This window comes from Myotis davidii, unplaced genomic scaffold (assembly GCF_000327345.1).
Source record: "Myotis davidii unplaced genomic scaffold, ASM32734v1 scaffold1622, whole genome shotgun sequence".
NCBI lineage: Eukaryota > Metazoa > Chordata > Mammalia > Chiroptera > Vespertilionidae > Myotis > Myotis davidii.
In genome coordinates this window covers 97,423-122,409 of record NW_006293535.1, presented here as the reverse complement: position 1 = coordinate 122,409, position 24,987 = coordinate 97,423, and the positions used below count along the sequence as shown (strand labels likewise).

The following is a 24,987-nucleotide window of genomic DNA, read 5'->3' as shown; positions in this document are numbered from 1 at the left end:
GAAGAGCGCCAGCAGCAGGTATATGGCCTGGTGAGTCTGGGGGCCCCTGCAGGCCTGGGGGGCAAGGATACCATGGGAGGCTGGGCAGCAAGGTCCGCGCCAACCATGGGCCCCCACCCATGCGAGGGGAAGAGACCTTCCCAAGACCCTGCAGCCTACAGCTGAGGGTCCACCTCAGGGCAACGCCTCCCAGTCCACGAGCTCCATCAGACAGTCACCAAACTCCCTGAGCATGTGCCAGAGGCCTCATGACGGGAGCCCATCACCATCTGTCCCCTTTATAATGACATCGTGGTCCCCAAATCTCTCCCGGAGCCCAGGAAAGGCCTTTTCTTTTCCTGGCACGATGCCAGGGTACGTGTGGCTCACAGAGGAAGCCGAGAACACTTTAAAGACAAGATTCCGAAAACCCTGCATCATTCTTAGAATAAGCGCCGAGGGCCACGTGTGCACATAATCAGCATCCGCAGGACGGACTCCATGCGCAGGCGAGCGCTGCTGGCGGTGTCCAGAGGAGCGATCTCGGTGGAAGTGACAACACAGACGCAGCGCCAGGGACCTGCGGGCACCGACAGCCCCAGCTGCCCTCCAGGAGAGCAGGTCTGCGCACTCCTCTTGACTGTGACTGGTCCTGGCTGGTCCGACGTGCGGGGAGGCCAGGACCTGTGACTGCCGGCGCAGTCCCCCGGACATCCTCCCCTGTATGGTCTCACCTAACCCAGGAAAGAGAGTGTTCCCAGGGGCCCCAACAGGAGCATCCTACCTCCAGGGCAGCTGCTATGGCCTGGGGCTTGCACTCCAGGACGGCCTTGCCCACTGCATCACGGACGGCCTTGTACTCCTGCCTATGCACCAGATAGCGGTCCATCTGGCCCAGAAGGTCCTCCTGCAATCCCGGGAGCACAGGGTTCTCCAAGGTGGGGGCAGTGGGGGGAGGTTTAGCAGAGAACTGTGAGCGAGGTATGGAAGCCTGTCATCACTGGAGGTTCAGGGGCACGAACCTGGGGTTCCAGGTTGGCCCCAGGCAAGGCAGTGCAGGGCTGGGTGCACGGAAGGTGGTGTTAGGGGGGCGAGGAGGTGATGCCCACCCCGCGGTGCTGCCTGCTCCACTCACAGCAGCACCAGAGGCCAGGGGCCCTCAGCTCCAGGTGACAGTAAAACAGCCAGGGTTTCTAGCGCCATTTCATACCCAGCAACAGTAAGAATGTGTTCATTTCTAAGCATGGGACAGTCCCATGAGCCCAGGGACTTCACTGCTCAGAGGCAACTCCATGGAGCCTCCTCCCACTTTCCCTGTCTGGCTCCTCGCGTCATGGCGCCTAAACCAGCTTTGCAGGCGGGTGGCGAGCAGCCCTCGTAAGCACGCCCCTTCCCTTCTTGCAGGCTGCTGAAGGTCATGGCCAGCGGGGGGATGGATCCCTGCAGACAGATGCAGTCCACTCCCTGGGGGTAAGGGGGGCAGGGCAGGGTGCCTAGAGGCGTGGCCGCCACGGGGCTCCTCACCTGCTGCGCCTGCACTTCCTCGGGGAACACCCACCGGGCGGGGTGGCCGGGCTGCAGGAAGCTCTGCACAAACTCCATGCCCTGGCGGCTCACGAGCCTGCGCACCAGGTACACGCGGTACCAGTCGTTCCCGCTCTGCGTGCAGAAGCGCTCCACCTGCAGCAGGAACTGCCGCTGCTCCTCCGACAGCTCTGTGGGCCACGGAGAGTGTGGTCAGTGCAGGGCTGACAGCATCACATCCCTGTCCTAGATGCGGAGCATGTGAAACAGGGCCCCGGCAGACCACCGAGCAGGAAGAAGGGCCGAGTCATCCTGAGGACTCCTGTGCCCACCAGAACCTCATTTCCTAAGGGGCAATGAGCATGTGGACGTGCTGTCTCCAAACCTCCTGACAGCTTGGGAGGTCTCAGAAGATTCCTCATATTTTTGAAAAGTGGGAAGCTACGGCGCGCGCGCACACACACACACACACACACACACACACACATCCTGGGATTTCTGAGCCAAGGGGAGGAAGGACAGTGGAGACTTGCCTGAGCCTTCCTGCAGCGTGGAGAGGACCTCGCAGGCCCGGTCTAGGCAGAAGCGGATCCGGGCTGTCTCCTGGAGGTACTCAATAGAGGCCTTCCGGGCGGGGTCCCTACTGCACCCGGGCAGACACTCCCCAAGGAACTGGCCGTCCTCCTGGAGGTAAGTGGAGTCACCCTGGGCAGGGAGCGCGCTGTTCTTCTCATGGATCGAATCCTAGGGGACCAGAATGAAAGCATAGTGTTCTTTTTTGTTTCCTTTATTTTAATCCTCACTTGAGGGAATTTTTTTCCATCGATTTTCAGAGAGAGTGGAAGGGATGGGGGAAAGGAAGTGGGGAGAGGAAAGAGAGGAGAGAGAGAGAGAGAGAGAGAGAGAGAGAGAGAGAGAGAAAGAGAGAAACATCAATGTGAGAGAGACATTGATAGATTGTTTTCCACACACAACCTGACCGGGGCTGGGGGTCAAGTCTGCAGCCCATGCATGTACCCTTGCCCAGAACTGAACCCGAGAACCTTCGGTCAATGGGCTGACAATCTAACCGCTGAGCAACCGGCCAGGGTGAATAGTGTTCTTTCTTTTTTAAAAAATATATTTTTGTTGATTTCAGAGAGAAAGGGAGAGGGAGTGAGAGATAGAAACATCAATGAAGAGAGAGAATCATTGCCCTGGCCGGTTTTTCTCAGTGGGTAGAGCGTCAGCCTGTGGACTGAAGGGTCTCTGGTTCTACTCCGGCCAAGGGCACATGCCCAGATTGCAGGCTCCATCCCCAGTATGGGGCACGCAGGAGGCAGTCCATTAATGATTTCTCTCATGCTGGAAGCCGATCTGCGGGGAAAAAACAGCAGATTTTGGGGGAAGCCAATTCCAGCAGGACAGCAGGGCTGAATCGAGTGGCTGAAGGGCATTTCCCCAAACCTGAAAAGGATGCATTAAATTGATTGTTTGCTGCCAGACAGCTCAGGGCACCTTAATGTACATGCTATTGCCTCCTACTGGCCAAACACCTGAACAGCCGTAGGCGTTTTCCCAAATCTGACAATGGATCTGTACCAAGCCCTGACCCTTTGAAGTGTTCATCTCTGCCTCGCCTGAGGACAATTTGTGTTACTAAAAAGCGTGGGGTCCTCAGATGAGGGGATCTGATCCCCAAATGCCTTTCAAAATTATGCTTTGTCTCTGGACTCTTTAGTAAGTTACACACAGCCCTTCTCCAGATCGCTGAACCCTTCTGGATGCCGGAGCAAGAACCCCGGCTCTCTCATCACTGATGTTTCTCTCTCCTTCTCCCTTCCTTCATGTGTCCTGACCGGGAATCAAACCTCGACCTCCTGGTTCATAGGTCGATGCTCAACCACTGAGGCAGGCCGGCCTGGCATGAATAGAGTTCTTTTACAAAAAGTTTTTAATCCTCACCAGAGTATTTTAAAGTTTATCATATGATTGATCCTAGAGAGAGGAAGGCAGAGAGAGCGAGAGAAAGAGAGAGAGAGAGAGAGAGAGAGAGAGAGAGAGAGAGAGGAGAGAGAGAGAGAGAAGGAAACATTGATCACAATTGAATCCATGACCTTCTGGTGATGTGCAGTTCCTCGTTAGTATAGTGGTGAGTATCCCCGCCTGTCATAACCTTCTGGTGTATGGGATGATGCTCCACTAACTGAGCCACCAGGTCAGGGCAAGTAGTGTTCTTTTTAAAATGCAAACCCTGGCCCTAGCTGGTTTCACTCAGTGGATAGAGCACTGAACTGTGGCCTGAAGGGTCCCAGGTTTGATTCCGGTCAAGGGAACAAGCCCGGGTTGTGGGCTCGATCCCCAGTTGGGCATGTGCAGGAGGCAGCTGATCAATGATTCCCTGTCATCATTGATGTTTCTCTCTCTGTGTCTCTCATTTCCTCTCTGACATCAATAAAAATATATTTTAAAAAAAATGCAAACCCCAACCCTCCAAAATTTCCAGTGCACCTTGGAGATAAAGGAAGGATAAAGAATGTTGTAGGTTTGAGTGTAAATTTTTGGATCATGGAAAACTATTATTCCTTTTTACTTTAGAGGCAAGAAAGAGGGGACAAAGAAAACCTATGAGGAAAAAATGGTGTCTGATCTAAATTTTTCATATGCACTATAAGATTTTAGCAAGTAACAAAAATACGAAGGGAATGAAACTGAAAGCTACTCATAGTCCCTGAGCTAAGTCCACAGTTCCGCTGGAGCTCTGCATTGTCAGCACCAGTGGTGTGTTCTTCCAGGCTGTTCCCTCACGCACACAACTGCCAATACAGACGATGACCGAGGGCAAAGCGACCTTTCTGAGACCTTCTGTTTCTGCACGGAACACAATCTCACCGACTACAATCATGTTCTGAGGGTTTTCAGAAGCACTTTTCCATCGCATAAGCCATGTGGTTCACAGGGTCGGAAGGAAATGCAGTGGGGGCGTGAGCTCACCTCCAGGCAGCTGCTGAAGAGCACGTAGAGCTCCGCCTTGTCCTCAGCCAGGAACGGCTTCTGCTCCAGCTGGGATAGGTGGTCCTGAACGCAGCCCTTCACCTCAGGGAAGCTGCGGAGAGAAGACCTGCTCACCTCAGGTCCGAAAATTCATTGTGCCAAAAAGAAAAAAAGTAGCTACCTACTTATCTCTCAATCCGCCCATATAGATAGTATATACAGCCCAGCTGGTGTGGCTCAGTGGTTGAGTGTTGGCTTATGAACCAGGAGGTCACAGTTCGATTCCCGGTCAGGGCACATGCCTGGGTTGCAGGCTCGATACCCAGTAGGGGATGTGCAGGGGCAGCCGATCCATGATTCCCTCTCATCACTGATGTTTCTCTCTCTCTCCCTCTCCCTTCCTCTCTGGAATCAATAAAAAATGTTTTTAACATAGTATGTACATACATACATACATATAGTATGTAACATGATTTTATTGAAAATGTTTCGGTACAATATTGGAAGAATATAAAACACCATCATTGCTGCAGTAACATCTTGCATATCCAACGAATTGAAAAAGGCAAAGTATCTTGGAATTGTTTAAAAAATAATTCTGAACCCCCGCACTTTGAGAACCACTATAGCAGGTCAGCACAAGCACCCAGGGGCACAGCCAGTGGTGGGGCGGGGCGGGGCGGGGCGGGGCTCAGCAGGGCTTGGCGACTGTGTCACCAGTGACCCCAGGCCTGTCCACATCAGCTCATATCACAGAAATACTTGACTGCAAAAGAGAACCAGTGACAGCAGCCGGTACGTCCTGCAGACAATGCAGATTTAAGGATGTCTTATGTCTCTAGATTTTTATCTTAAAACCAGTTCTGTAATGGTCAGTGTCTACCTGTCTCAGGACGGAGCGTATGCCCTGTCGGGGTCGATTTCTAACCCTGTGAATATGTCCACACCGCATGGAGACGCACGTACATCAGTGCCTGCATTCACACTTCTCTAAGCCAAGGGTTCGGGGAATGCGGATTTCACACGTTTATCAAAGTCAGTGAAATCGCAGAACACCCAAAGAGGCTCTCCTCATCTCCTTGCTTATATATCATACAAGCATAGCAAGACGCTGGCTCTGTAATAAAATGCCTCTTAAGGGGATTTTATTTGAAAATCCTGTAGGAATCCCGTTTCACAGAAATGAGGACTAAAGAAAAGGAAAGCACTGGGTCCGTGGACGAGGACCCAGCAGGCCCGTGTGCGTGCAAATCACATCTCCGCTCTGAGACTGCTTTTGGACATTGAACTCAGAAATGGTTGTTTCTGTTAGAACCTTCCTCATTGAGTCAATCAGAAGTCGGGCTGTGCACCCAGGGCCCGACCGCAGCCTCTGAGCACAGAGCGCTCCCGGAGAATTTTCTAAAACTGTGGCCTCTCTATCCATAGATAGGCTCATAGGCGTTTAGGAGCCAAAACATAACTTAGAGGGACAGAGAGGGTGGGGGAGAGTCCGCTTACCTTCCTAAACATCATACACCTGTGGCCCGGGATCAGCCCGCAGGCCCCTGACTCAGGAGTCCCTGCCGAGGCCCTCTCTGAGCCCTTACTCCCCCTCTGCCGCCGCCCCCCCCCCCGCCTCCGCTTTCTTGCCCCCAGCAAGGCCTTGTGACTGTGCTGACCGCCATTTGCCTTCTGCCATGGCTGAAAACCTGAGAACCTCCAACACGCATCTGACACAGACAAACAAGGCAGGCTCTGTCACTGCAGGAGCCTCCTCTGCATGGGGACTCCTCCTGAAGGAAGCACCAGCGAGGAAGAGAAGCAGTTGGGCTTTCTGGCTGCCTTGCTGACCTGTACTTCAGGAGCAGTTTCAGGACCACCGAGCGGATGACGGGCGTCTTGTCCACGATGTCGTCAAACGGGGACAGGGACTTGGTGTGTTCACAGTGCCCTGAAACCAGAGAGAGACAGTGATCCACCTGCACCTCAGACAGGTGTGTGGGATGAGGACAGGGCTAGGAGGTCTATAGCAGGGGTGGGGACATCCGGCCTCGGGCCGCATAAGGCCCTCGAAAGCATTTGGTCTGGGCCTGCCAAGGCATTGGGGTGAGTTAATTAAATGTTTGACCAAATAAGGCAGGCTAATTTTTAAACAGATAATTTCTTAAAAATATATTTTTATTGATGTCAGAGAGGAAGGGAGAGGGAGAGAGAGATATAGAAACATCCATGATGAGAGAGAATCATTGATCGGCTGCCTCTTGCACGCCCCACACTGGGGACAGAGCCTGCAACCTGGGCCTGTGCCCTGAGCCAGAATTGAACCATGACCTCCTGGTTCATAGGCTGACGCTCAACCCCTGAGCCGCGCTGGCGGGGCTGAGTGGATAATGTCGTGTGGCCCATGGATGATGTTATAGCCACCCACATGGCCTCGGCAGAAAAGCGGTTCCCACCCCTGGCCTGGGGCAGGAAGCCACGTACTCTGGGGTGCTTCTCTGAGCAGTGTCTTCTCCACGAAGAGCAGGGACAGCAGTTCCTGGACCACGTCCCTGCTTGGGGGGCAGTTGTCTTTGAAGCACAGGGTGGACACCAGGTCCACGAAGAAGCTGGTGCACAAGTGGCGGAAGCGGCCGTGCTGCTCAATGGCAACCCTTGGGGACGGGAAACCACAGTCAAAGGCTGAAGGGTGGGCTGGATTTCCCTCCACGCACAGTGCCTGGGATGTGGCCGGCATTTTGATATTGTAAATACAGAGACGTAAGTTCTCCCATCGATTAGAGCTGGTCTGGAAAAGTGTGCGCTCCTCTCTCCCCAGGAGCACTTTGGAGCATCCGGACCAGCCCGCTACACTCCCAATGTCCTGTGGGTGTGTCTGAGAGGCCCCAGGGGGAAGGAAGCCAAGCCTTTCCTTGGGGAGAGCGGGCAAATCCCTGGGCTCCTGCTGACTTCAGCGACCTGCCCGCAGGACGTGGCCGTCAGAGCTGGCTCCCCCTCAGGTCCCAGTGCAGGGTGGCAGGGACACAGTGTGAGGGTAAACCACCCACATTGTGGGTGGGCCTCTTGTGCAGCTGCCTATGACCTGACTTCCTGGTTTATCTCCTCTAACGTCGCTGCCCCCCACATCTACACACATGTGCCTTGGGGAGACAGTGATTCTGAGACACCAGGTGTTTATGAAGGTCCACTGTCTCTCCTGGGACAGTCCCCCTTCAGAATCTCTAAGGTTAATGGACTTATATTTCTAAGATGGTAGAAAAGAGCTTTCTTGAGAGAAAATACTGTTTTACCTCGTCTCCTGGGAAACCGTGGGGGAGAAGCCGTCGGGCAGCTCCGTCAGGCACAGGGGGCAGGTCATCTGCCCGGGGGTGAGCCACCGCCTGATGCAGTCCAGGCAGAACACATGGTCGCAGGGCAGGCAGACCGGGCTGCGTGGGTCACCCAGGCAGACGGGGCATGACTGGACCCCGAACCTAGGACCCAGGGTGGTGGTCAGCACTGGCTTGGAGATGCCAGCAGGGAGACGCTAGGAACCCAGAGGGTCTGACTTCCCTCCCTCGGGGCTGCCGGGGAGCTCACCGGGTGAAGGTCTTGCTGGCCCGGTCCTTACACTCACGGAGAAGGGCCATCACCGCCGAGAACGGGCGGAGGGTCTTGATGTCTGAGTTCTCCTGCAGACACTGGTGGGGAAAGCAGGGATCAGGAAGAGGGTCAGCAGTGAGGAGGGGGGGTCAGCCAGTCCAGGTGCCAACACCCCCCCGCCAGCCGGGCATGTGTGGTCAGCGCCGTCCTGTCCGTCTGCTGGCTGAGGCCTGGTGTGTGTGTCACTATCTCTGAATGCTCTTTGTGACACTGTTGCTTTTGGGAGAGAGATGACGTTCTTTTTAACCTTCACCTGAGGATACTTTTTCATTGGTTTGCAGACAGAGTGGAAGGGAGGGAGGAAGAGGGAGGGAGAGAAAGAAAAACATTGATGTGAGAGATACACATCCATTGGTTGGCTCCCATACATGCCCCAAGCAGGGCTGGGGATAGAACCCAAAACCGAGGTACGTGCCCTTGACCAGAATAAAACCTGAGACCCTTCAGTCTGTGGGGCCACACTCTAACCACTGAGCAAACCGGCCAGGGCATCTTTATATATATATAATTTCAGAGAGAAGGGTAAGGGAAAGAAAGAGAAACATCCATGATGAGAGAGAACACTGATCAGTTGCCTCCCCTCCCCAGGGAGAACAGAAGATCCTGTGATCCCTTAAGACGTGGCTGAAACATTCTATCACTCTGTCCCCAGCTTCTGCAACCTGCGCAGGTCCCGCTCACTCCCGGTAACTGGCACCATCTGATGGGCTTACCAATTCCCTGTTTTCAGCTCTTGGGCTTTTAGAATGATCCCAATTTTTGGCAAGTGGTCAGGGGGCTGGTCTGGGGTCCCCTGGCGGCCTGGGCGGAGCTCTGCCTTCCCCTCATTCTCCGCATGGTCATTTCCGTGCAGCGATCTGCTCGGATTGCATTGAGGACAGGGCCCAGGACCCAGCAGTGACCACGCAGAGACCGGTGGCCTGTGTGGGGAGGTCTCTGCCCTTTGGACTTTAGACAACCTTGTGGCGCTGAAGTCATACCTGGGCCCCTCTCCCTCTCAGACACGCAGACCATCGCCTCACCTTGTCCAGAGAGAAGACATAATCCGTCAGCAGCGTGTGCAGCTCGGGCGAGTGGCCGTCGGTCCCCAGGAGCACGTGCTCCACGAAGAGCGCAACAGAGAAGATTCGAGTCCACTGGCCTCTGTCAGGAGAGTGTCCTGCTCAGCTCTGACAAAGGAGCCTGAGACACCACGAGGAGGGGCACTGGAGTGGGGGACAGGCCACGGATCCGGGTGCAGAGGGAGGGGGCCTGGGTGCAGGCGAAGGGGGGCTGGGGTGCAGGTGGAGGGGGCCCTGGTGCGCACTGTGCTGTGAGCCCGACCTGTACCACTTCATCTCCCCTGGGCCTCATGGGGATGTAACTCGATGTCACACATGCTGAGCTCAGCCTGTGCCTGGTGAGTCCCTCTGTGCCCCTAAGACCAGCACAGAACGTGTACCCGCTGGGCGACTGCCCTGGCTATGTCCCCCACCCTGTCGTCCTGCTCTCCCTATCTTGCTTGGGATCCTTTCCGGGTGCCCCGTGGCCCCAGTATTCCTGCTTGCCTTTCTGTCCCCCTTCATCCCTGCACACCCGGAATGCGGTTTTCTCTTCTTCCCGGGGTCTCCAGCACCAGCGTGCAGCCTGGCATGGGGAGGGCTCCACAGATGTAAGGAGGGAAGGAGGAAGGGGCTCCTCCATGCCGGCACCTGTGTCCTTCTCCCGGACTCAGCGGGCTGCTGTGGACAGGAGTGGAAGGTGGGAAGCTCACCCGACTTCTCCGATGAGGCCGCTGGCCCTGCACCCCGGGCCCTGCACGTAGCCCTCAGAGCAGAGCAGCTGCAGGGGCACTGCCAGGTTCTTCACCGCCCGCAGCCACGCCTGGGGGCTGGGCTTCAGGAGGTCCCTGGTCAGCAGCTCTGTGCAGGCCACGGCTGCCCAGGCGTCCAGGGTCTGTGGAGGGTGAGTGGGGACTCAGCTGCTGCCCAGCCCCTGTGGTGGCGCTAGGTCTCATGCCAGAGGCCCGGAGGCCCGGCTCCCAGCCCCGTCTTCACTGTCCTGGATGCAGAGGGCACTTACTGGGTGTGTCTCACGTCTGAATCTCGCGATGCATGTGCCTCATGCAAGAGCCTCGCATTTGGAGCTTGACTGCCAGCCTCCCCGCCCTCCCTTCAGGAAGGCCCAGCCCCGGCCAAGTACTAACTGTCCCCAGAAGGCACCTACCATCTCAGGTCCAGCCAAGTCTTGGCTCTTGGCAGCTGCCGCCAGGCTGTCTAGAACTGGGGGGTGGATAGTCAAGATTCTGGAGAAGTTCTGGAGCCGGACCCTGAAATGCTGGTAGGCCCAGTGCACCCACGGGAGGGAGAGCTCCTGCTCAGGGCTCCCCACCCTCAGCTGTTGGACGCAGGACCACAGAGCCATCTGCAGGAACTGGGTGGGGAGGGGAGGGGCGGGGAGGGAGGAGGACAGGCTTTCAGGGTGTGTTTGTAAATCACACCCAGACACACACAGAGACACACACAGTTACACACAGACACACACAAATACACTTTATTTTATTTAAATATATTTTTAATGATGTCAGAGAGGAAGGGAGAGGGAGAAAGAGAAACTTTAATGATGAGAGAGAATCATGGATCGGCTGCCTCCTGCACGCCCCCTACTGGGGATCGAGCCCACAACCCGGGCCTGTGCCCCGACAAGGAATTAAACCGTGACCTGGTTCATAGGTCGACACTCAACCACTGAACCACACTGGCCAGGCATAATTTTCATTTTTTAAAGTTGGGAGATTTCCTTATTGATTCCTAAGAATAGTTTATTAATTAATCATATTGGTTATATGTGCTCCTCAAATATGATCCTTTCCTCTTTTTTTAAAATTTAAAAAAAATATATATATATTTTATTGATTTTTTACAGAGAGGAAGGGAGAGGGATAGAGAATCAGAAACATCGATGAGAGAGATCGATCAGCTGCCTCCTGCACGCCCCCTACTGGGGATGTGCCCGCAACCAAGGTACATGCCCTTGACCGGAATCGAACCCGGGACCCTTCAGTCCGCAGGCCGACGCTCTATCCACTGAGCCACACCAGTCTGGCCCCTTTCCTTTTTTATGTACAAAAGTTTAGAAGGTGTTCATCTTTCCATTGTAATGGTCAGTTAAACGTTTACTTAATTTTCTTCAAGAGAAACTAAGCATTGAAAAGCAGCAGTTCCAGGGGCTGAGGGAGTGGCTAGGTGGCACCCACGGCTGGCCTAGACCACGCTCTGCCTGCAGCTCCGTGTCCGCAGCCGGGCCGTGGCCCAGTGTCAGCACTCACCTCCAGTTCTGGCCACGTGGACACCTGCATGGTCAGGAGCAGGAAGTCCCTCAGGTAGGACCACAGCAGCTCCTGCCGCTCTTCTACACGCAGCCGGGCGAGGAAGCGGCCCAGCGGGGTCTGCCGGAAGATCTCCACCAGCTTCCCTACCGGTTCCGGTCCTGCGGAGGGGCCCACAGAGTGGGGGGTGAGGGCCAGGCCACGTTCTCCCTCCCTCCCCCGGGGCACGGCCTCTCTGGGTGGGCCCGACGCTCTGTTGATTTATACAGCAGGGAAGGGTCTACTCCACACACGACCTTGAAGGACACTGGGCGATCTACTCTGAGGTCATTTCTAGATGCTTTAGATAGTTTTAGGGCAACGACAGACACAAAGGCAGAATCAATGTTAAATTTCAGTCACAGCCCGGCGGGTTGAGTATCAGCCTATGAACCAGGAGGTCACAGTTGGATTCCTGGTCAGGGCACTTGTCCGGGTTGCGGGCTCAGTCCCCAGTGTGGGGCAGGTGGAAGGCAGCCAATCAGTGACTCCTCTCATCATGGATGTTTCTACCTCTCTCTCCCTCTCCCTTCCTCCTGACATCAATAAAAATATATTAAAAAATAATTTCAGTTACAAACCGCCTCACAAACCCTGAAGGGATTAGACAACTTGAGGCAGGCCAAGCACATGCCTGCGAAGTCGGGACAAGTGCAGGAACCCAGGGGTGGGGCTCACCTGCTGCTCAAACCACAAAGATCCACTGTCTAGGGACAGGGCACTGTCCCGCGTGGCATGCTCCCTGGCATAGCAGGGTGGGTGGGGATGTGGTCCCAGAAGAGAGAAATACTCTTTCCTGTTTCCAGTTTGCTCAGAAAGAGTGGCAGGGTGCTTACTTAGAAAAGTAACCTCATCTTCAAGTGTCTCTGCTTGTATTTTTGTTGTTGTTGTTAATCCTCACCTGAGGGTATTGTTTCCATTGATTTTTAGAGAGAGTAGAAGGGATGGAGGAAGAGGGGGGAGAGAAAGAGAAACATTGATGTGAGAGAGACACATTCATTGGTTGCCTCCTAGATGCCTGACCAGGGCCAGGAATCAAACCTACCACCAAGGTATGTGCCCTTGACCGGAAATTGAACCTGAGACCCTTTGGTCAGTGGGCTGAGCTCTAACCATTGAGAACGGCCAGGGCTCGACCTGTATTTCTTAAAGGAGTACTTGTGCGTCCACTTTGAGAAGATTAGTTCATTATGAAGGTGACTATTGGATTTCCCGGAACGCTGAGAGCATATCCCGGTGCTGGGCGCTCAGGAGGGGCCTGGACAGCTGCCCAGACGCAGGCCCTGTGCTCTCTTTGCTGGCGACACCTCCCAAGTCCCAGGCCCTCACTGTTCAGGATGGAGCGGGCTCGCTTCCTGCCCCCACCAGTCCCGGCGCACCTGTGGCCTTGGAGATGTACTGTGCCTGCACCCACAGCTCCTCCACATAGTCCCGGATGCGCCAGCTGAAAGGGACGGCGCCGCAGACCTCCAGGCCGTGTGTGTGGCTCTGCATCAGGATGTGGGCCATGTCGCTCTTGGACCTTCAAGTGAGGGCCGAAAGCATGGGTGGTGAGTTGTCGCTGAGATGCAGGCAGGAGCCACCATGCTCCTCTTTTCTGGAGACTGGTCTCTGGAGGCTATGGACACCCCCAAACACAGACCAGGGCAGGGAGGGGTCATGTACACAGACTGGCCGAAGTCTTGGGGAGCTAGGACCTTGCCGTGCCCCCTGCAGATGGACTATGACTGGGAGAGGGTCCGTCTCAGGACCAACAGTGTCTGTCACCTAGTGTCTCCACCGGATTCCGAATCCCATGTACTCTACTTTATTAACAGTACGCCCCAGAATCGAAGCCCCTAAGATGCAAGCGAGAAGCTTCCGGGAAACCAGCTGAGCCCGAGTCGCACAGGAGCAGGCCCCACGGAGCAGCGGGGGCCCAGACGCGCACCGGCCGAGCTGCAGTGCCCTGGCAGCTTCTTTACGCGTATGCTGGTGCTGGCGACACCAGCTGTGACCTGCTGGTGAGGGAGGCACAGGCATCTCAGAAAGTCACGGCTCTCTGAGCCCTCCGGGCTGCGAGGGGTGCTGACTCCAGTGCGACTCTGAAGTCAGGCTGCCACCACGCTGGGGCTCCCCCACCACAGAAAGGAAGCCTGCGTTCACCTGGCATCCTTCGTCACGAGAGGGATGTCCAGCAGGTTAACATCATTGAAAATGAACATCCAAAGCTCTTGTGTCCAGGCCGGAGCGTCAGGCTTGGCCAGCAGCTCCAGGTTGCTGTCTCTGTCGATGACGGACACCATGCTGGCCAGGAGAGGGGTCACCACGCCCTGGATCCGCTTCCAGAGGGCGTGCCTGCAGCAGGGGGCGAGGGGGATCCCGGTCTGGGTGAGAGGGACCATAGTGGAAAAGCACACGGCTACCCCCGAGTTGGCATTGGTCCCTGGTGGATTTGTCCATTAGATGTGAGTATTGCCATATACCTTTCATTGTTTGTGTGTATGAACTACATTACCTTGTTATAAATATGTCTCTATACAATAAGCTATAATTCATTAAAAGGTAAACCCTGGCTGCTGCGGGGCAGGCACCTGGATGGGCAGGCTGGCTGCGGGCTCTGAAGTCAGGAAAACCCAAGCAGGATCACCAGGATTTGGACTTTAGTCCCGAGGGGACAAAGGAAGGACTTTGGTCTCAAACACATGGATGGTGAGCAGCTCGCCCCCAAGGCTGAGGTCAGGGACCAGCTGGCTCCAGAGTTCTGTCTGACACCTGACATCTGACAGAGGCGACTCAAATGCATGAGGCTTTGGCCTGCCCTGACCACAGGCTGAGATGGGCCAGTCCCACCACTGCAGCGAACAGCAGAGCTGCGGGAGGTGGGCTGCCCGACCCCACTGAGTGCCTGGCAGTGGGGAAGCTGAGGAGCTGCAGTGCGTGTGGAAGGGGGGCCTGAAACCACAGCCTTACGAAGTATTTGTGTAAAATTAAGTATTTAGTAAAGTCCATAGGTGCAGCCAAGGGAAATGAAAATCTTACTAGGTTCATATCTTATAAAATTCCTTACCCAGAAAGTAAAACTAGGCAAGAAATTAAGGATAACTGGAGAAAAAAGAGAAGCAGAAAAACCCTAACGATAATGAAACCACATTACTTAGCTGCCCTTTGCTATCCCACACGGACTGTGTCCTAGCCTCCGGCGGGAATATGCCCAGAGCCAAACCCAGCAGAGTGGTGGAGGCTGGGCCCTGAGGGGCTGTGGGTGAGTAAAACCTCCATTCACAGAGGACGGAGCTGAGGGCCACAGTGATGCCCAGGTGAGAGCCCTGCCCCTGAGGTCCAGGCCCATCCCACCCCTGGGCCACACGGGTCACTTGGGGTTGGTCCCAAGAAAGGGGCTTTATGGACAAAGGACCCTGGGCACAAAGTGAATTCCCCAACACCTCGCCTTTGTTGTTATCAAATAACCTCAAGCTCAGGTCTGAGAAAGTAGTTTCTCTCCCCTCCCTGCACACATCACCTTCATCCAATAACCTGAAACAGCGTCTGCCTCCAGGGCTCCTGCCTTGCTGGCAACAGTGTAAGAACAGGCATAAACACACACAAACGTAGAGAGATGAGTCGGCAAACCCCCACACAACACCACCCAGACCATCTCGTACATTTTTGGAAAAAGAAAAAAGAGCAATCTGAGCCTGGCCAGTGTGGCTCAGTGGCGGAGCATTGACCTATGAACCTGTGTCATTGACGTCACAGTTCAATTTCCCATCAAGGCATATGCTCAGGTTGCAGGCCCAATCCCAAGTGTGGGACATGCACGAGGCAGCCCATCAATGATTCTCTCTCATCATTGATGTTTCTATCTCTCTCTCCCTCCTTGACATCGGGAGCGGGGGGCAGGGGAGGAAGTAGGATGTGAGCACACCTTCCTGTCACCCGCCAGCTGCCTGTCACTCATCTGCCTGTCACCTTCCAGCTGCTTGTCACCCGCCAGCTGCCTGTCACTCATCTGCCTGTCACCTTCCAGCTGCTTGTCACCCGCCAGCTGCACACCCATCTGCTTATCACCTGCTCGCTTCCTGTCACCTGCCTGCCTGTGTCACCCATCTGCCTGCCACCGCCACTTGCATCCCTTGTGTCTTTGATCAGGTACCTGAAGGTGCCTGCCTCCTGCAGGGCGTCAGGGTTGGAGGCCTCCTGTATAACCCACTCCTTCCTGCGGAACATATAGCTCTCCTCCTGCTGCCGCAGCAGGTCATGGATGCGCACCTTGGCGACCCGTGAGAAGGAGGCTGTAACACGGCAGAGGGGACGCCATTGGCCTCACGCCAGGACCTGTGCTGGGCCCGCAGTGCCGCCCAGCCCCCTGTAGCGGAGCGGCCTCCCTGCAGCCAGGCCAGGACTGGAGCAGCTTGGGAGGGCCCAGCGGGAGGGCCTGCTTGTGGACAAGCCAAGGGGGGGGTCCCAAGGACTCACCTTTGCACGCGTTGCCTGCGTCCTCACTGAGGAGGCTGAGCAGGATCTCCACGCGCCTCACATTGCGCTGGCTGCGCTCGCTTGGGTCCTGCAGGAGGCCCACCGCGCTCTGGATGCAGCTGCGCAGAAGGCTGTCACAGTCCAGGGCCCGCGTCTGTGGGGACACAACTGAGCTTCCATTAGTCATTGAGCACAGGCAGGCCCAGCTGGAAATAGGTCCCCAGGGCCCACGGGGGTGATGAGGGATGGTGGCAGGGACAGGGGGTGCATCCCCGTTCCCCTGGCAGGCTCCTCTCAGAAGTCCTGCGAGGGGATCACGTGTGCTCAGGACTCATCAGGGAAACGCAGGAAGAGCCCATGTCAGACCCTGTCCTATATTTCGTCTGCATGCACAGCGTGGAGGAAAGAAGTGCTGGGCTGATCTGCCCGTGGCCCTGTAATCCTCAGATTCCCACGGCGCCCGCAGCTCCCAGAGGCCCAGGATAGGAGACAGCTGCACTCACGTGGCCTCTCCAGGCCTTTGGACTGTCCATCTCCATGTCCACTGTCTCCATGTCCACAGCAGCCGTGGGCCCGGGTTCACTAGTCTCCACTCCCATGGCCTCCTCTTGGCCGTGTCTGGCCTCGCATCCCACCTCGGCTGCAACAGAAGCAACACCGTCCAGCCACTGACTGCTGGGTGCTGGCGCGATGCCCGTGAGCTGTTTCCTGGCTCCTGACTGCAGTGGCTCCCAAGGAGAGGCCCAGGCACACAGCTCAGCCTCAGGTCCACCCCTCAGGGGTCCTCTGCTTGGGTCCCATGCTCTAAGGCCGATGTAGGAACAGAAAGTGGCACAGGCCACAGGCACTCACCGCTGCTCCGTCTGCTCCACCAGACCCACCATTTCTGGTGAAATACTGTCTGCTGAGGGGCGGGGGTGAGGACTTGGGACAGGACACACAGGGGCCTGTTCCCAAAGCTCACAGAGGTACTCCTGACACGGTTGGCCACCACACCTGCCCTCCCACGCCCCCAGGGCATTCCCGGGGCATACACTCAGGGTCAAATAGCTGGCTGATGGTCACATCCTGCAGCTGCATCACATCGGAGACCATGGTCGTGGATCTCCGGAGGTCATCGATGTGCACGGACTGCCACAGCCCTGCAGAGGCAAAGCCACCCGCGTCTCCGTGTGTCCTTCAGCCAGAAGCAGGGACATGCTGCTAGTGCCGGCAGCGACGCACAGCTGCCGAGTGAGAGACTTGTGTCCTGGAGCCTAAACCCCCGGCCCAGCCTGCATCTCAGCTTCTCAACCAGAAATCCATGCCAGGCGGAAATACCTGATGTGGAAAGGCGGCCCGAGCTGGTGGACCTTTATATGTTTGGTGTTCTACCTGTGGAGCCGCGGTCAGTACAGGGCCAGGGGCACTGGCAGGAAGGCCTCCCATTGTCTATGGAATTATTAAAATAAATCACATCTGCTGGTTCTAGAAGATCAACTTTCTCACATCATAAATACTTGGTGAGCCACTTGTCAGCAGAGGCAGGAAGGATGGAGAGAGGGAGAGAGGGAGAGAGGGAGGTTGATTTAAGATAGCATTCCTCCTCACCCCCCAAAACAGGCATAAAGTATCAGTGTGTTCATCACAGGTGCGTTGGAAATACCTTCTCTGCATTTCCCATTTGTTTGCCAGTTGCTCAGTGGTTAGAGCATCGGCCCAAGGACCAAAGGGTTGCTGCTTGACTCCCAGCCCCAGTGTCTGGGTCGGTGTGGAGGCAACCAATCAATGTGTCTCTCTCACGTTGATGTTTCTCTCTCTCCTTCCCTCACTCCCTTCCACTCTCTCTAGGAATTAATTGGGAAAAAACATCCTTGGATCAGGATTAAACAAAAAGAAAAACACAAAAACAAATAGGAACCTAAGACACTGATGGAGAGTTTACAAGTTAACACAGAAAATTCTATGTGCTGAGCAGCAAGTCCAAAGATGGGTGTTTTTAGTAGGAATCAGCAGTAACAACTGTAATCTCATCTGAAATGAATATTGTTGGGAGAAACACTGATATTCTAATTTCAGACTTGTATACCCTAGGACTGAGCTAGAAATAACTCAAACGGGACCTATGTAACCACATTTACTAATTTGTTTGTCCTACCTCCGTGGAATCCCACATAGGACGCTCCACTTTCCATCCGGGACAGTTTTGTGATGAAATAGACAAAGATGCAGGCCTTATTTCCTTGTATCTTGTTGATTTCATTTATAGCAGAATACCTATTTTTTAAAACAAACAAGCAAAACCGAAACAAATTGAAGCAGCAAAAACAAAGCCAATACACAAAACCAAATTGCGAAGTAGCTGGAGGGTGTCCTAAGAGCTGGCAGGTTGAAGCTCAGAGTCTCCCTTCTTTCAGTTTTAAATAAATGTTGCCCTTATCTCTCTTCCAAGAGAATGAGGGCACGTTCTCTAAGAAGGCGAATTTTCTCCCCCATCCCTGTGTCCCTCAGCGTTGGAGGGGCATTTCTTATGGATCATAAACTCTACTCTGGGATCTATGATGGCTTCCCTCTTCCCACCGAAGGCAAGTCTAGTGGGACTTTGCATTTCAAGAAGCAAGTTTCCATGGACAGACAACCAGTGACCAAAGAGCCATGACACCAAGTAACAGGAACACAATTCTGAAGGCATCATATTTACCTGACAAACACTATTTAAAAATCCAAGAAATACAAATGAAATTATTTCCATCCTTTTCCTGCCCTTGACCTTGCAATAAACTCAAATTGTATCATTTAAAGCTAATCATGACCAAAACGTGTCTGCAAACCCATGTTTCTAGGATATTCATTTATATCCTGTTAATGTTCTATTTACACTTCTTGCGTTTCTCCATTTTGGTATTGTTCTTAGCCTTTCCTCCTTTTTGCTTCTCTTTTTTCAGTTTCCCTAGTCCATGATTGGAAAAATGGAAAGGGAGACCCAGTTTTATTCTTATTTCTATGTGTATTATGATCCTGTGCTGTCTTCAGGGAAGACCCCCTTTAGGTGCTTTCCAAAAGAACAAAACGTACTTAGCCGAGGCGATGAGCTGGGCACTGTGAACACCGTCCTCAAAATCTGTCTGGATGATGAGGATCTTACGTGTGGCTGTGCTTGTCAAACAGTTTCTGAAAAAAAGAGGAATTACACAAGTTATTTCTCTATCCTAGAAAGGGATGATAAAGCTCTCCCTTTCCTCCCCCCACCCCAGGACTATGGGAACTATAAGGGCTACTATTAAACTATTCAGGCGGGATTCTCTTCTACAAAGTGAGTGGGCAACCCAGTGGGGAAAAATAAACCCCAGTAAACACTGCCTAATGAGACCCGAGGACCAGGTTTCAGAGAAGGACGCCCGCCCAGAAGACAACAGCGGGGACAGGGACTCTGGAGGATTTAACAAGTCTCCTTTCCCGAGTCCCGGGTCCTCTCGGCCGTTACCCAACACTGGTGACAGCACCGTGGTCACTCCAGCCACACAAACGACATACGATGTGGCCAGAGCTGAGGACGGAGCCCAGAGGGAGGGCAGGCAGGGGACCTCACCGAACTTCTTTGAGGAATGAGTGCTCGGTGTCAAACTGCTGCAGTGACAGGATCATGGGTTTCAGAGCCCTGTCATTCACTTCCGATTCCAACATCTCACAGTCGTGACTGGTGAGCAGTCTGGAGAAAGTAGTAATCTGCAAGGTGATGGAATGCAAACTATTTGCACGTCTCCTAGGGTTAGATCCTGGAAACCTGAGCATGTTCAGCCAGTACCTTTTATGGGCTAGCATGGTGCTGCTGGCACAGACAGAAAAGAGTCCAAACCCAGAGTTTTTAAAAACAAGGCGGTACTGAGGGGAACAGAACCCAGGATCAGAAGGCAGTGGAGAGAAGACACCCTGTCCCGAAGACGGAGTCTCCTTCCCAGACTCAGACGCCCCTTCCTTTGCATGGCTACCAGCAATTCTCCGTGCCAGTGTGTCACACCGCGTAGTGCAACCAATGCTCATTATGGGAATGCTGATCTGGCAGCTGCCAAATCCCCTGTCTCTAGGCTGGCCTTCCCACTGAGCTTCTACATCCAATTGCATGATGGTCACATCCTCCTGGGTTGACAGGGGCACCAAGTGGAATTTACCTCTGTCCCTCCCCCCGCTCCCCCTCCCCCAACTCGCTGCTCATTCCAGGATCCTCTGTTGTGATTAACCAGACCTCCGGCCATCCAAGGAAGAACCCGGGAATCATCCCCAGACCCCTCCATCTCCCGCAGCCCTTATACGGGATCAGCCGTTCACTCTGCCAATGTATTCCTAACCTCTCCTTTCTAGCCGTCGTCATTTACTTTGAACTCTCACAGCAGCCTCCCCACTGGTGTGCCTTTTCTATGACAGTCTCTCATCACACCTTCCCCCCATGTCAGCACACATATCTCCATCACTCCCCTCCACACAGGAAAGATCAAACTCTCAGTGCCGCCAACAAGGCCTCCATGAAGTCTCTCATAGTCGCTCACCCCACCGCTCAGCACTCCCGGCTTTGCATATTAGGCTCCATCAGTGAGCCACTCCTGATCTCCTGTACAGGCTCTGCCGTTTCTCACCTTGACACCTTCAACTGTAATACTTTCCCAACCGTAATTCCCAGTCCCTGTGGGGGCCGCCTCTTAAAGAAAATCCTGCCTTGTGGGGACGTATGGGACTTGGTTGGAAAGTCTGCAAGGAGGACTCTCCAGAAGGTCAGGGACCTGTAGGGGGACCTTGTCAAAGGCAGCAGACCCTGCCTTGACTTTTCCAAACAAGTCTGAGCCCCCAGGTGTTTTAGTGGAATCTTTATATTTAGACTTCAGAACGTCCTTGCTCAAAGGACACTGCAGACACATGTGTCTTCTCAAGGATACTTACCCTGCTAATAGTATCTAATAGTTAACTTTAGTTCAAGCTGTTGTTATAATAAAAGCCTAAGGAGGCAGGTGAACAGGGCTGTCTGGTTCCTTTAGCCAGGCAGTCCCTTAGCCCTCTCTTTCACATAAACATGTGTCAGAGTAATCATTCATCCATCTCTCAGAGTCTGCTGGTCAGCCCCAGCACTGCCTGTTCCTAGCTGGTTTACTCAGTGGTTAGAGCATTGGCCCACGGACCAAAAATTTGCAGATTCAATTTCGGTCAAGGGCATATATCTTGGTTGCAGGTTCATACCCACCCCAGTCGGGGTGTGTGTGGGAGGCAACCAATTGATGTGTCCCATGTTGATGTTTCTCTCTCTCACTCTCCCCCTCCCATTCTATTTGAAAATCAATGGAGAAAATATCCTCGGGTGAGGAGTAACAAAAAGAGAAGATCCCATCTGACCTGTGCTGCCCCTCTTTGCCTGGGGAAAGCATTCTGGAACGATATCAATGGCACGGGTTCATGAGTCTGTCTGTCCACATTACATGGTATGCTGAGCAAGGACAACAGTGGGATACATTCCCAGTGCCCTGAGCACAGTCCTCAAACGTGGTGCTTCCTGTGCTGAGGTTTCTGTCCACACAAAGTGCTGCACAGACATTGGTGCCCAAATTGCAGTGAGGCCGAACTTTAATACATATCTGGGTCTCTCCACATGTAACATGAAGAGGAAGCAAAAGTCTCAACATACTTTGCAGCTGTGTGGCTCAGTGATTGAGCATCAATCTATGAACCAGGAGGTCAGGGTTCTATTCCTAGTCAGGGCACATGCCCAACTTGTGGGCAGGAGGCAGCTGATCCATGATTCTCTCTCATCATTGATGTTTCTATCTATCTCTCTCCCTTCCTCTCTGAAATCAATAAAAGTATATATTTTTAAAAAACCTCAATCTATCCCTTTCTGATTCCTAGACATGGACTAGGGGAGAACCTTTCATTTTTTACACCAGTGATCGAGGACTCTGAAGTGAAAGATGGTGATGGTGAAACTGTAGGGAGAGAATCACCTCTGTGAAGAAGGCGTGGCGCTCCGGACTCGGCCCATGGAGGTGAGCCTGCAGGAAGTCTGCAAAGGAGTTGTGCTGCTGCCCGTAATAGTATTCTCGGGACAGGGACTGCGCAGCAAACTGGCCCAGGGGGGAGGTACTGAGCCGGACCACAGCATCGGGTGTGGCACAGTTCAGCAGCACCAGCTTGGCGTCCTCCAGGACCTTATGGTAACACTCGTGGCTCGGGGCCCCAGGCCCAACCCTCTCGATGACCTGGAGCACCACCGAGGCACAGGTGTCTGCGTGGTAGCCGATGAAGACGTCAGGAGGGCTATACCGGATGTGCCGGGTGGGAGCCTGCACTGCCTTGAAGTTGATGAATTTGTCCACCCAGCCCTTGAGCTCCTCCACAAGATCCTTCTGCCACTTCTCCAGGACAGTGTTGAGGTCCAGGTAGTGCTTCTCCAGCCGGTTGATGAGGGGAGTGGGGAATTGCTGGCAGACGACATCCTTCTCCTCGATGACGATGAGGCGGAAGTCAGGGTGGACCCGGCACTTGACCCGGTGGGTCCCCAGGCCAAGGTCCACGTACTTCTGGCCCCCGAGGTAGACGTAGTACTGGTTGAGGGCATCATAGAGGCTCTCGTAGAGGTTCTGCAGGTTGAGCAGCACCACCATTTTGCCTGTCTCCATGCAGATTTTCACGCGGTTGATGTTTCTGCAGATCTGTGTGTACTCCTGGTCCCGGGGGAAACTGGATCCGAAAATGATTTCTGGCTGCTGGTCCTTGGCGAAGAGCATCCGCTGCAGGATCTGCAGGGCCACGTAGTTCCTGGTCAGCACCAGCAGGTAGCGGGACTCCGAGTCCTCTGGCCCCGCGCCCGGCGCTCTTGGAAGGTCACCGAACAGGTTCTGCTGGATCAGCTGCAGGGTGCTGACCTCCGCGGTGAGCTTCACCTCGGGCAAGTGCTCAGAGAAAATGTCCAGGGCCTGGATCTCGTCTTTGCCACTGAAGTTCCGAAGAATGGCCTGTGCAATATCTTGCTGGAAGAGTGTCCTGTTAGAAGCTTTTGCGGCAGCAAAGACCATTTTGATGAGGCTGTAGTAGTCTCGGAGCCCGAAGAACTCCTTGTCCTGCTTCGCGCACACCGCCTCGTAGGCGCTGGCCAAGGGCCAGAAGTACGCTTGGATTCTCTCCTGCACGAGGGGCTCAGATGCACAGATCCCCCGGGCGCTCTCGATGAGCTCCCTCTGGCTGGGGCTGCCACGGGACACGAAGATGCCCCGGTTCATCTTGGCGGGGTCCAGGGCCCAGTTGGAGATGCCGATGAAACCCACCTTCTTGTGGGGGGCGGGTTCATCTTCGATGCACCCGTCTTCCAGCAGCGGGTGCAGGGCCTTGAGGGGCATCTGGGGCGAGTCCTCGGCCAGCGGGATCTTCAGCTCGATGCAGATGACCATCATGAAGAAGTTCTCCTTCAAGGCTAAGTTCTTGGCGATGGTTTTCCTCAAAGATACGCTCTCCAGGAAGACGTCTTGCGTCCGCACAATCGCATCCAGTATGGTCTTGCTGTTGTCGTAGGGCGGCGGGAGGAGCTTACAGATGGCTCTGCGGTACTCGTCCTGCTTCTCCAGGGAGGCGTGGTAACACACCCCAACGGCCAGCACCAGGGACCAGAGCACGGGGTCTCTCCTGGAGTTGTCGGGGCTGTCACCAGGCTCGCTGTGAAAGGTGTCCAGCTTGGACAGAAGCATCTTGCTGTGGTCGTAGAACCACCAGAAGACTCTCATGCAGCGCTCCACATCCCGGAGGCTAACGAAGCTGCACTCGTTCTCTCCTCTCCGCATGAAGCACTGGGAGGCGTAAAGCACGTTGGTGATCACGCACGTCTTGTCTGGGCCAATTGTGGTGGTGCCCACCAGCCTCCGCACGATCTGCTGGATGTACATCCTTTCCGTGGTGTTGTTCAGCTGTCCGAAGTCCCACACTAGGGGCAGCAGGCTCGGTGGCAGTGCGTGGACACGGTACACCAGCTGCCGCAGCGGGATGGAGCCCAGCCGGTCGACCGTCTCCTCTGCACGCACCCGGTAGCCCAGCCCAGCAGCTTCCAGGCGGGCAATCATCTCTGGGGAGTGCTTCCGGTAAGGATTGCAGGCCGCGATGACGTGGAGGCCCGAGTCCTCTGCCAGCGGCCGCCCCCCTACCATGTGGTCACACAGGACCTCCTTGATGCAGCTGATGGCGCCCGTGGTGTTGGCCTCGTCAAAGAATAGGATGGTGTTGAGCCCGTATTTGCTCTTGTTGAGCTGGGCGAGGGCCTCTGCCGCCTTGACTTTGTTGTAGATCATGTCCGCGCTCATCCCGCCGTGGACCTTGACCAGCTGCAGGGTCTTGGCCTTGGAGGCCCCGCGCTGCAGCTCGCTGAGGAACCGGATGAGCCGGGTCTTCCCGCAGCCGGTCTCCCCCATGATGATGACGGGGATTCCGCTCCGGAAGCGCATCTCGATGGCCAGGATCTTCAGCATGTTGTCCGTGGTGAGCTCGTATGTGTTGTCAGGGTCCGCAGGCTGCTGGATCCCCAGTGCCAGGCAGAGCCGCTCTAGTTTCTCGTGCCGGGGCAGCGCGTCGAAGTCCACGTTGAAGGGCACTCCCTGCCGCAGCAGCACCCGGTACAGGCCCTTATTCATGACATCTGTCTTGATCACTTTCTTACTCACGTGGTCGATGGCATCCAATGTGCCCTTCTGCTTGGGCTGCAGGTGGAAGCCAATGAAGGTCATGGACGTGCGGTCCCCGTTGAAGAACAGGTACGGGTGTGGCTCTGACTCCCACCGCCGGCGGAGAGAGAACGGGGCTATGTCCTCCTCAGTGACCCCGTCCATGGCGACCGCCTGCGTCCCGGGGCTCTGATCTGACATGCACAGCGTTGGGGTGGCGAAGTCTCTCGCCATGAAAATCATGAATGTCACCACAAAATTCTTGAAGCCCCTCAGTATGTCCCCAACCACCGCGGGGTCACAGAAGGTGGAGGCCTCGCAGTCCCTGAGCTGGCAGTTCAGGAAGAGGGCGAAGTTGCGGAGCTCTGCCCAGGAGGGGTCAAGCACCCCACAGTAGAAGAGCAGGTGCTAGGCATTCCT

The 24,987-nt window shown here is 54.8% G+C and overlaps 1 protein-coding gene across 1 annotated transcript in view; it reads right to left on the bottom strand.

The window, feature by feature from the left end:
• The window catches only part of LOC102755948 (E3 ubiquitin-protein ligase RNF213-like), a 75,626-nt gene that overhangs the window by 19,307 nt on the left and 31,332 nt on the right, over positions 1 to 24,987 (bottom strand). The window contains 23 exon segments of the mRNA XM_015566176.1: positions 5 to 54; positions 764 to 910; positions 1,504 to 1,694; positions 2,037 to 2,247; positions 4,477 to 4,588; positions 6,310 to 6,409; positions 6,943 to 7,112; positions 7,749 to 7,931; positions 8,038 to 8,138; positions 9,123 to 9,243; positions 9,854 to 10,035; positions 10,306 to 10,512; positions 11,408 to 11,568; positions 12,826 to 12,968; positions 13,592 to 13,783; positions 15,582 to 15,720; positions 15,905 to 16,058; positions 16,408 to 16,544; positions 16,939 to 17,046; positions 18,042 to 18,160; positions 18,959 to 19,054; positions 19,473 to 19,609; positions 21,868 to 24,987. The exon segment at positions 21,868 to 24,987 is cut by the window's right edge and continues 3 nt beyond it. Of these exon segments, the coding sequence (XP_015421662.1) occupies positions 5 to 54; positions 764 to 910; positions 1,504 to 1,694; positions 2,037 to 2,247; positions 4,477 to 4,588; positions 6,310 to 6,409; positions 6,943 to 7,112; positions 7,749 to 7,931; positions 8,038 to 8,138; positions 9,123 to 9,243; positions 9,854 to 10,035; positions 10,306 to 10,512; positions 11,408 to 11,568; positions 12,826 to 12,968; positions 13,592 to 13,783; positions 15,582 to 15,720; positions 15,905 to 16,058; positions 16,408 to 16,544; positions 16,939 to 17,046; positions 18,042 to 18,160; positions 18,959 to 19,054; positions 19,473 to 19,609; positions 21,868 to 24,987 (6,281 nt within the window).